The sequence below is a fragment of the Lactuca sativa genome, chromosome 4 (assembly GCF_002870075.4).
Source record: "Lactuca sativa cultivar Salinas chromosome 4, Lsat_Salinas_v11, whole genome shotgun sequence".
Classification (NCBI taxonomy): Eukaryota; Viridiplantae; Streptophyta; class Magnoliopsida; order Asterales; family Asteraceae; genus Lactuca; species Lactuca sativa.
This window is the reverse complement of record NC_056626.2, coordinates 106,143,626-106,155,323: the sequence shown is the minus strand read 5'-3', so window position 1 is coordinate 106,155,323 and position 11,698 is coordinate 106,143,626. Positions and strand designations below refer to the sequence as shown.

At 37.1% G+C, this 11,698-nt stretch overlaps 2 protein-coding genes across 2 annotated transcripts; one reads left to right on the top strand and one right to left on the bottom strand.

Moving 5' to 3' along the window:
- The first annotated feature begins 267 nt into the window (after positions 1–267).
- Positions 268–5,452, top strand: LOC111886202 (two pore calcium channel protein 1B). The gene is made up of 23 exons (XM_052770954.1): positions 268–381; positions 614–757; positions 850–960; positions 1,082–1,177; positions 1,601–1,731; positions 1,884–1,944; positions 2,034–2,200; positions 2,290–2,395; positions 2,616–2,693; positions 2,781–2,842; positions 2,906–2,978; positions 3,075–3,140; positions 3,225–3,365; positions 3,479–3,536; positions 3,675–3,782; positions 3,853–3,916; positions 4,033–4,201; positions 4,297–4,361; positions 4,479–4,569; positions 4,661–4,747; positions 4,837–4,902; positions 4,982–5,013; positions 5,109–5,452. The coding sequence occupies exons 1-23, from the start codon at positions 268–270 to the stop codon at positions 5,185–5,187; spliced, it is 2,169 nt and encodes a 722-aa protein (XP_052626914.1). The 3' UTR covers positions 5,188–5,452.
- A 2,025-nt stretch (positions 5,453–7,477) lies between these two features.
- Positions 7,478–9,064, bottom strand: LOC128133488 (uncharacterized). The gene has a single exon (XM_052770953.1). It carries the CDS (start codon positions 9,062–9,064, stop codon positions 7,478–7,480), a length of 1,587 nt encoding a protein of 528 aa, XP_052626913.1.
- Between the last annotated feature and the right edge of the window lie 2,634 nt (positions 9,065–11,698).

Below are 11,698 nucleotides of genomic sequence, written 5' to 3'. Positions count from 1 at the left end.
CGAATTCTCCTTTTGTAATTTGGTATAGACGTTTATAATAAAAAACTATTTGTATCAGATTAAGTGTTCTGATAAACGAATCTACTGAAGCACGTCATGACAACTTTTATCGTTTGAATATTCCACAACTACCCCATAGAATCTGTAAGTCTTCTCCGATGTAATTGTTCTCTTATTCTCTCTCTGTGTATACATATAAACTACATGTATCTACATTCATTCACGTATGAGAGCTGCTTGCCGATGTTTCAAATCTTCTTCCATCTAATGGATGCGGCTTTGCTTGGGGGTGTTGCAGGAGGCCAGAGAGTTCATAAAAGCCGTTCAGATGCCATCACTTACGGATCTCCTTATCAGAAGGCGGCTGCTCTTGTTGATCTCGTAATCTTCTGTTTATTTTTTTCAATGAAATTTGAGTAAACTTATATCCTCCATCTGTTACTCCTCATGAGTAATACACAAAGAAACAGTTGATTTTGATGCAAAAATATGCTTGATGCATCAGCAACTTGCTACATCTTGATGCAAGTTTGATGCAAAAATATGCTTGATGCATCTTGATTAATTATATCTAACATTTGTTAAGTTAAGAACTGCAATGTGCTGTTTCCAGGCTGAAGATGGAATTATTCTACCAGTGGGAATCTTTGACTTACCCAACATTGATACGTCAGCAAAATTATATTTCACATTCACTCGCTTTGACATATTATGGACCCTTAATCATTTTGCACTTATAGCTTTGAATTTCTTTGAGGTTAGTGTTCTTTACTTTAAACGTCTTACTGATTATCTGAAGTTACTGTTATAGTTTTTTTTTCTAATTAGTTTTATTACTTCAAAGTACAGAAACCACTATGGTGTAGCAGTGTTTCTGAGATTTCTTGCAGTGATCATAGGGACTACTATTATCTTGGAGAGCTTCCATACTTGACTAATGCAGAATCTCTGGCATATAAGGTTATTGTCTTGTATATTCTGTAGAAACTAATCTGTTATGACCTGATGATTTCATTACACCTGAAAATCATACGATTGTATATGTAGGTAATCTAGATTATTGACCTACTTTCTTATGCAGGGTGTGACCCTTGTAATTCTTTTGGTGCATACTCTATTTCCTATTTTATATGAAGGGGGTCGGCTCTACTGGAGAAGCCATGTTAACAAGCTGAAGGTACATTATATCAAAATCTTGCACATGAAATTGCTATATGAAGTTTGTTATCTGAATATTTTCAATCGACTTTGTTATAGAGTAAAGTCACATTTTGCAATAGCAAAATAGATAGCTTACTATATCAAGACTAGTTCGATCCATGTAATTTATGTCCGTTTTCTAGGTTAGGTTCCTTTAAAATTTTGGCATCTACCAAATCTTGAAACAGTTTTAAAGGGATGAAAAACAGATATAATAAAGCATAAAAAAGAAGCAGAAAGAATGGTAGGAAAAAAAAAAAGAATGGAAAAAACTCATATAGTGTACTTTCTTTTAAAAGTTAAATTTTTGTTTAGATGTTACTGTCTATGCTACAGAATTCTTTTTCTCTTTAAAACCAACCTAATTAACTAACACTGAAGTCTTATGCTATGTTTTCAGGTCATTTTACTGTTAATTCTGGCTGCTGATTTAACAGTTGATATCCTCTATATCTCTCCAGTAGCCATCTATTCTCTTCCATTGTGGATTTCACCTTATATTAGGGTAGTTTTCTTTATCTTGAACTTCAGGTATTGCATGACTACATACAAAACTCTTCAATATGATAGATTGCTGATGCATCTTCAATGTTTAGTCCCTTACATCAGCCATGCAAACTCATACTAATTCAGAAAGTAATGTATCTGTGAGGCTAATTTCTTTTTTTGTTATCTTGATGCAGGGACTTAAGGAACAGCCTCACTCTCATGGCTGGAATGTTTACAACATATCTCAATGTCTTGGTTTGTGAATTCATGACTGCTAGAACTTCATGCTCACATTTATTCCATGATTATTCATAAATGTGGATAAATTATTTTCTTGAATGCAGGCTTTGTGGCTTCTGTTTCTTTTGTTCTCAAGTTGGTTAGCTTATGTCATCTTTGAAGACACCCAACAGGGGACTACAATCTTTGTGTCTTACCCTGCTACATTGTATCAAATGTTTGTTCTATTTACCACATCAAACAATCCAGATGTTTGGATTCCTGCCTACAAGTGAGTTACTTGATATAACATTACATGATTCATGTTTTTTTAGTATGCGTTTATGGTATTTCAGTAATGTGTTTCCTTCTTCTTTTCAGATCATCAAGATGGTCTTCCATTTTTTTCATTCTTTATGTGCTTTTGGGTGTTTACTTTGTCACAAACTTGATTCTTGCTGTTGTATATGATTGCTTCAAAAGTGAGGTATACCTTTCTTGAATCCTCTCCATTTCTCTAATGATATATACCAACATCTGTTAATTATACTTCATGTAGCCAAATTCACTGGGACCTAAAAAAAACGGTTGCAAGTTCATTATTTGTTGTCACATGGGTCCTAGTGAAACTGAAGTTTTCCTCTTTCCCTTTCACTCTCACTATATCAGCTTGTATGTTAGAAGCTTTCATGTCCTCTTAACTGCAGTTAGTTAAACAAGTTGGTGAGAAGGACCAAATGAAGACACAAATGTTAGGAACAGCCTTTCGTCTCATTGATGAAAAGGTGAGTATGAATCATTCATGTTGTTGAAATTTCTTTCCAAGGCATCATCTTACACTTGTCATGGAATTTTTCTTATCAAATGAACAGGTCTTTGGCTTTGTTGATAGGGATCAATGTATCCAATTGTTAGAAGAACTTAATAAATACAGGTGATTGCAATTGTAAATAAATAAATACATATATTGTGGTTGTGACACTCATCTTTTATTCAGGACACTTCCAAAAATATCAAAACAAGACTTTGAGTTTGTATTTGATTCACTGGATGATGGCCATGATTTTAAGGTAGTTTTTTTTTTTTTTTTTTTTTTTTTTTTTTTTTTTTGTCTATAGGCTCTTGTGAGTTGGTTGTCTTAATGTTTTCTGATCTTTTAAATGTAGATTAATGAATCAGAATTCAATGATCTTTGTGATGCAATTGCTTCAAAATTTCAAAAGGAGGATACAGTAAGTTGCTATTTTTAGTTTCACATGGAATAACAAAATATTACTTTTAACTCAGGTTTCTTTACACGTGTCTTCATTTTGCAGGAACCTTGGCTAAAAAAGTTTCCTTTTTATAATTCTTCTTTATCTGAAACACTGAAAAGCTTTGTAAAAAGTCCAAATTCTGGATATGTGTTTTCTTTTGTTCTCCTCTTGAATGTGGTTGCTGTTATGATTGAAACAACGGTATGGCCATAAATCCTTACATTTCACAAGAATTTACTATTTCAACACTAGTACTTGCTGACATGGCGATATTAGCTAACTGATCCTCTAAAGTCAAACTCTTTCTTTGGTAGCTTGATATTCAAAACAACTCTGGTCAGAAATTCTGGCAGAAGGTGGAGTTTGTCTTTGGTAAAGAAAGAACGACCCATGAATTATAATATATTATTTTAAGGTTAAATAGGTCTGGTTTGTGAAATTCAAAAATGATGATTTCTTTTTCTTTTTGCTATTATATAACAGCAAATTGATGACTTGTTTTCCATGCAGGATGGATATATGTAGTCGAGATGGGTTTGAAAGTTTATACATATGGATTCAAAAACTATTGGAAGGATGGTGAAAACCGATTTGATTTCATTTCCACATGGGTCATAGGTACATTATTTCACAATTCCAATACCAATATATATATGATGATGATTGTTCCTTTCATGGATGTTTGTAGTTATTGGAGAAACAGTAACATTCGCCTCTCCAAAGGAGCTAATATTTATTTCAAACGGGAACTGGTAAGGCTGTAATAAATTTATTAGTTTCATACAATATTTGACTTCTAAATAGTCAATCCCCATTGTTTTGAATCTATATAACCTAAGTAACAGGTTTCCACCATTTTTTTTTGCAGGGTTCGTTATCTTCTAATTGCAAGGATGTTGAGATTGATTAGGCTGTTGATGCATGTTGAAAGGTACCGAGCCTTTGTTACCACATTTTTAACACTGATACCAAGTTTGATGCCATACTTGGGTACTCTCTTTTCTGTCATGTGCATTTACTGTACAATTGGTATCCAGGTACTTCATTTCCCAAGATTTCAAATGTATGTTGAATACAAGCCACTTCCTTTTCAATAATCATTGCCACTTACTTTTTTTTCTATTGTGGCTAGATCTTCGGTGGAATAGTCAATGCTGGTAACCCAGATTTACCAAGTACTGATCTTGCTAATAATGAGTATCCTACATCATGCATTTATGTAATCATTATTATTCGCTTTTATTAAATGCCTTTATATAGTTAGCTGTTCATGTGGCATATGTCTGAGTTAATTTCCCTTGACTTAATAATGAGTTATCTGTTATTTAATTTTAATGACTACCCGAATGGTATGGTGACACTCTTCAATTTGCTTGTGATGGGAAGCTGGCAAGTTTGGATGCAGGTATATACGATGCCTGTGAATATACTTTTTATAAATGGCTATGGTTGGTTTATAAGTTAATTTTTTTTTTTTTTTAATTAAACTACTTCAGGATTATGCAACATTGACTGGAAGTGGTTGGACCTATGTGTACTTCATCAGCTTCTATCTAATAACAGTTTTACTCCTCCTCAATTTAGTGAGTCCTCGTGATTGGCATTCAAAGCCCTCACATTTTTTAAATAAAATTCCAATCTCAATGCCTAAAATTCTTGATTATTTTTGCAGATCGTTGCTTTTGTGTTGGAGGCATTCTTTGCTGAGTCAGAACTTGAGGAAGAAGACCATGACAAGGTTAGAGTGAGTGTGAGTGAGGTTATGATACTTGTGCATGTGTATTTTGAATGAGTTAATGATAAATTTATTAATTCAGGAAACTGAAGGAAGTGGACGCCGTAACTTGGTGTAAGTATTCATTCATAAACAACATGGTCGGTCGGGTGGGTTATAACTGAATATTTACTTACCCGCTTCTCATTTGGTTACCTTTTTTTTGTCAGCAAAAAGACACGCAGTCAGAAGGTAGATATGCTACTTCATCATATGCTCAGTGCGGAGCTACAAGAGTCAGTCATATGAAAATACACCTCATCGGTAAAGTAAATAGCAGAAGCTGAGAAGCCCAATATTACACACATTGTAACTATTTTACCTAATAAATTTAGTTATGGTTTCTTACGAGGCTAGATTTTGGGGTCTTATAAATATCAATTTACTTGGATGTTATTCCAAAAGAATAACAATTTAGAACTCATGCCACTTCTAAATTTGAAACACAGAAAAATACATTGTTGTTTTGTTCTTGAAGAGATAGATAAAATCAGAAGAACGATTTTCGAGAGTATCTATGTTCCAACAGAATTTTGGAACTTCAATCATCTTTAAATAGATGATAAAAAATCGGTTGAAAGTTGGTTGATGGAACTTACATGTATTTGGCACCAAAATGAGTTGGTTATTACTAGTTTTGGCGGGAATTTGCATATGGTTGGATCCTTTCCAGATATAAAAATCCGTTTAGGTTTTGGGTGCTGCTCCTAGAGCCCCTCCCACGTGCTCAACCCCTTAGAACCTTGCACCCAAGGTCTCCGCCCCCGTATTCCCGAGTTCACATTTATCTCTCCGAATGTGCACCCCACATCTCCTGTCTCGGTTAGTAAATAGAGTTCGGTCTATCTCAATAATAATAATAATAACTAATACTAAAATATGTTGATAAAATTAAAATTACCAACATCAATTGCAACCATAATATGGAAAAAACTACAAGCATGTAGTTATGGAAAACACCACAAGTGAGTATCCGAGAAACATGTCCCTTTGTATAACTTAGCTAATATTAATGAAGCCAATTAATGTGATTATGGAGCTTAATTGTTGTCAACAACGATGATTCACACAATTCAAAGATGATGCAAATTTCTGCATAAATTTAACATTGTTTAAAAAACATCAATAATATCCTATGTTAGGGTACGGTAACTCAACCAGTATTAATTCTATTAAAATTGATGAGATAAAATTTCTAGATCGTTTAGATCTTTCACAGGTAAATCAATGAAGAACAAACAACTAAATCAAATAAGACAATGAACACAATATAGAATCAATATAATGCTTATGATTCAAACGTAGTCACACCTCAGCAGAGCTCGATTAAGAACTTCCACTGTAGAGGCGAGCTAGGGTTTACAATACTATAATGAGTATTATAAAAGCGTTAAAAACAAAGGATGCATGCATGCACCTTAAATACTAAAACCCTAGAATAAAATAATACACGGTTGGACAGGCCCAAACCAGTTACAAAACTAGGCTGATAAGAAATGAGCCAAAGACGCAACACTCCAATCCCAACAATCTCCCCCTTTGCGTCAATTGGGGCGAGACCTTCACTTCGGTTTATTGACATCAACTCGCTTCACCACCTTGAATAAGCATGGAATCACAGCAAGAAGAACATGGCGAAAGTGGATATACCATCTTATCATATCTGTGAAGTACTTCTTATCACTTTCACTGTTTTGCTTACATCTGTGAATAATTCCCAGAACATACTCCAAGCACGAAGTAGTAAAGAGATGTTTATCAGTTAAAGCGAACAGGCATTTGCCATCCTATTTGGTGAACATCACAGAGTTTAACATTGGATCAATCTTTCACATCTTCATCTTGTTGACATCACTTGCAGAACCAACAGGCAAAATGGTGGGCTTCTTTCTGAGAACCGAAGCAATCTCTTGATCCATCTTAGCTACCTCCAGAATGTAGCAGACTAACAATCTTTTCAGATGTTCAATTATTGGCTCATAGTCAACTGGGTTGGAGAGAAGAATGTTGTGCAGAACAATCCAATCATGAGGATTGAGATTGGGTAGATCAGCAAGGGAGAAGGTATGCTCAGACATGGCCGAACCTCTGGTAACCTTGAATTTGACGTTTATGTATTTCCCTACTGCTTGAGGCTTAAGGACCCGAACTGTGATAACTTTATGAGCGCTCCAAGTGAGATATTGAGGTTGAGCGAACTCCAAATAATAATCAATGAACTCACAATCAACCTTCGGGTCTGGATGTGGTACTTCTGCAATCGGAAGGAAGCAGTGAAAAACAAACGCCTTCCGGGTGATAGGCATATCAAACTGAGAATTCTTTGTGTTTTCACAATCCAAAGACACTACTGGCTCAAGCCAATGAGTGCTAGGAGATTCGATGGCTTCTTTGATCAGGTTTTCTAGAGTCTAGAAAGGAAAAAGGGTTTTCTTGCTTTTTAGGATATCATGAGCCTCCTTTAATCTTCTTTCTTTCTCTTCAGCTTCCTTTACAATCTTTGCGTTGAGATCGATTTCCCTTTCCCTTGCCTTTCGCGTCAGGCTTCAGTGATTGTCTCCTCTTCCTCATCACTGTCATCCACAGTACCCTTGCCTTTAGCCTTAAAACCCGAACCTGAAGCATGCTCAGTCTTCTGTTGTTCTGGCTGGGAAGTGGGAGGAGGTTGAGACGAAGATGTTAGTCCTTCTCCCCCTTGTTTCGGAGGTACCATAGTCTCTGAAACACCTTCAATGCGACTCAACATCCCAAGGGAAGGACGGAATTTGTCAGCAAGATGGCGTCGAACTGAGATTGTCAGGATAGGGTCGTGAGTCTCCAGGACGTTCGATAAAATGGCGTGTACGTCTGAGACACAGCTTTTGACGACATCCCTTTCAGAGCGAAGTTGATTGACCTCGTGGTTCGCCTGAGAAAGTTGGAGATTCTTAGTTTTTAGCTGAGTAGTCTTGAGAGCAAGTTCATCCAAGAGAGAGTTTTCCATGGCTAGATCATCTTGAAGCTTAGTGAAACGTTCATTGAGAGAGGACAAAAGGGCAACATTATCCTTTTGAATATCCTGGCGAAGAGTGGCAAAGTTTTGCTTCTCAGCAGCAAAAGCTTCTTCGAGTTTGGTAATTGAGCTGGTCACTTTAGAAGCGTTCAACTCAGTTGCTCCCTGTAAGGATTCAAGAAAGATATTAGCGTATTGGATTAGTTTATCGACTTTTTCAGTCGCATCTGTACAAACTTTGGTTGAAGCGGTAATAGCTGCTGTGGCATTAGAAATGGAAGCATCATGAGCCTTGACAAAGGAGTCAAGCATTGAATAGGGTTGGTGAGAGGAGGAAGAGGCCATGAGAGTGCCAAGCTTGGCATTTAGCTCCTTGATGTGCTTTTTGGTAATAGGAGCATCATCATCTTCATCACTCTGAACTCGGTAGGGGCTGTAGTAGAAAGAATCAAATTCCACGTCTTCACCACCAAGGACAGTATTGGTTTCGGTTGAAGGTGTGGGAGATAGTGGTTTGGTTGATTCAGGGACTGAAGATCGTACCCCCGTATCAGTTACGTTGGTTTCAACTCCAGTGGTAGTTGTTGTTGTGGCTTCAGAAAATAGAGGAGTGGGAATGGGAATGGTAGAGGTGGGTTGGGATGTGATAACTGGGAAGGTTGTTGGTAAGGAAATAGGAATGGAAGCAAGTGGAGAAGAAGGTACTGGGGAGCGAACGGGTACCTCGGGTGTGGGTGACCTAGGTGGAGTATCACCACGAACCGAAACCTCCTCATCAGAGCTTCCGCTCTCAGATGCGGTAGGAGTAGGTTGTTTGTTACCTGTAGGAAGATACTCAGAATCCGAATCACTGGAAGATTGAAGGATAAGCCTCTGGGCTGGCTTTTTGGTTTTTTTCTGCTTAGGCTGGGAAGGAGACGCCTTGTCAGACTTTCGCTTCCGTGGAGTTTTCCCCTTAGCTGCTTTGATAACCCTCACTTCCTTTTGTTTTTCTTGTTTCTTTCCCCTCTTTGCTGGCCTGTCTGCTTCCTCTATGGAGCGAATCATAGCAGGTGTGAGTTCCCTCGGACCCGCATAAGGAAGCTTCTTGTACTCTAGAATGACCGGACTGACCTCAGGCACACGAGACTTCATAATGGCAAGAGGAGGAGGTTAAGCTCTGAACAATCTGTTGCCATAGGATCGAACCATAATCAAGATGTATCCCATTGTACAACCCATAAAGGATAGTCATAAACGATTTACTCGCACCGTCTGATCCAACACTGCGCTCTGAAAGACCTTTGAACAAGAGAGTGAAGAGGTTGTTCCATTGTGGGGGAAGGCATGATTTCTTGAACTTCGTCACTGTGGTTAGGGTTTCTGTGTACCCCATATTGTAGAACATTGAGAATAGTTGACCGGTAGTGATGGAATCAGGGTTTACCATGGTTGGTTCATGAGCAAGACCTAGCAGTGTGCAGAAACGATTTTTGGAAATTAAGGTCTTTTTGTTGTGAATGTCAAAGTGGATTCTCTCTACAACTTTGTCATAATGGGTAGTGCAGTAAATATGAGAGAGATAGGACATCGGAACTACAACCACCTTTGTGAGAGCGTCGACAATCGGAGAGTGTTTGAGGCATTCCACAACCTGCAACATGTAGGGTTCATAGGTGAACGGTGTAAGGTCGATCAACAGGTTTTGTTGAGGCTTGATGGTTAGAAGAGTAGAGTGAACAGAGGTATCTTGAACAGAAGAGGATTCCACCATGGATGAAGCTTAAGAAGAAGATCATGAACAGTGAGAGAAATCGTCGTTTGCTTTTAGAAGATTTGAGAGCGGTAAAAGAGTAAAGTTGATTGGGAGAAATCCTTTTATACGTGAGAGTAGGAGAGAGAAAAATCCGCCTAAAATCTTGTCTTTTGTGAAACGGTTCCTGATGCAATTGGGATTAGACAGTTGGCAACCCCGATGATGACGCAGGAGAGAGAAAAACATTTCACTTTTATGCGCCTTTCCATAGATATCACCTTTTTCAAATCGACGAAACTGTTGGATAACTGCTGACTCAGCCGTTGTGCTTTATCTGAAACGTCACCAACAAAAATAACTTGAACCCTTATTAACCTGATTATTTCATTTGAGAACTGCCATAACACCTTTAGAGCCCAAGCTATATGAAAAATAGCTTATACAAACAAGAACCAGAATTTTGGAAAATCAAAGATTTTCGTGCATAGAGTGTGAATGATAAAGAAATAAATCGAACTTTATGGGATATTGTGATGTCGATTAAGACATGAAACAATGGATCTTGGGCACGAATCTCTTCCTTTCAAGTCAAGAGAGACTTCAAAGTGTCTGTAAGGTTTCCCGTTAAAATACGATCAAGTGCCTTTTAAGAAGCAATGAAAGACATCTTTTATATATAAGGTTTGTAAGGGTGGCTTTCGCTTCAATTCAAGTTTCGGTTCTTGATATAAGACCGAAAGAGAATGAAGTACTTGTGAGACCAATGAGGCCTGTTGAACAAGTAGGTTTGACATGTATTCAGTGACTTGTTGAAAATAAGAAATCTCAAAAAAATAAAACTGAATCCTTGGGGAAGAAAAGTCTTGGTGATAGACAATTTCAAAAGGATCGCTCAAAATAAAAAGAGATTTCATTGGTGAAAGCTAGAACATAGTAATTGTTCACCGTCAATGCATTAAGGGTATTGAATTGTGGGTTTCACTTAGTACGAAGTGACACGAGACTAAGATCATAAACACAGATTTTTGTGTAACCATAAACCTCAGTGGTAAGTGTTGAGAGTCTCAAGGGTTACATGAATGATATGAAGTGAGATGGAGAAAAATGATGTAGGTGGTTTAAGAACCTAATGTACCTCTGCTGTAAAAGTAGGACCAAGCAGAAAACTCTAATCTCAATATGAGAAGAGTAAGGTAGCTCACAATTAGAGTGAATGTAACAGCCTAATTGGGAAACATGATTTGTATATATCACATTATTAAGGCTTCACTCAAAATCTTTAGAGGCTTTGGTCAACATGCATCAGTATGCATCTAGGGACGCTTAACTAATCCATAGAAAAGAATTTATACCTGCTTCAGCTCCATCATTGAGAGTAACTTTTATACAAAGAAAAACATGAGAAAAATGAAATAAAATGGAAAATATTTTTGTATTTTGTGAAAAATTTCTAAAGAAAGAGAAATAAGAACAAAAGGAAAATTATTTTTGGATTTTATGAAAATAAATAAAAAAAATGAAAAGAAAAACATAAAAATGAGTATGTAAAAGAATGTACAAAAAATGCAACCAAAATTCCTTTTAGTGAAAATGAAGCGAACTGAGTTCAGTAGGACCGAACCCGAAATAGACCGAGCGTTCGGTTCATTTCGGTTCCCGGGTGAACCGAACCCGAAATAGACCGAGCGTTCGCTCTATTTCGCTTCCAACCTTTAATGAAGCGAAGGCGATTTTGGTACTGATTCAGCTTCCATCATTCCAAGGCCTTGTAGGATCTTATTGAAACTTGCTTCAGGTAAGGCCTTAGTAAAGATGTATGTTAATTGATTAGTGGTTCTGAAGAAATGAATTTCTACGTTACCATCTTCCACATGATCTTTGATGAAGTGATATCGCAGTGCGATGTGCTTTGTCTTTGAGTGTTGCACTGGGTTATGAAAAATCCTAATTGCACTTTCTGAGTCGCAATATAGTGGGATTTTCTTCATGTTCAACCCATAGTCTCTAAGCTGACTTTGTATCCAAACGACCTG

Bases quoted from the DNA above. Each gene is read 5' to 3' on its own strand.
- LOC128133488 (XM_052770953.1), bottom strand. From the start codon at position 9,064: ATGAAGTCTCGTGTGCCTGAGGTCAGTCCGGTCATTCTAGAGTACAAG.
- LOC111886202 (XM_052770954.1), top strand. From the start codon at position 268: ATGGATGCGGCTTTGCTTGGGGGTGTTGCAGGAGGCCAGAGAGTTCAT. The intron at 2,694-2,780 runs GTGAGTATGAAT...TCAAATGAACAG, and splicing joins TTCGTCTCATTGATGAAAAG to GTCTTTGGCTTTGTTGATAG. The intron at 4,362-4,478 runs GTATCCTACATC...CTTAATAATGAG, and splicing joins ACTGATCTTGCTAATAATGA to TTATCTGTTATTTAATTTTA.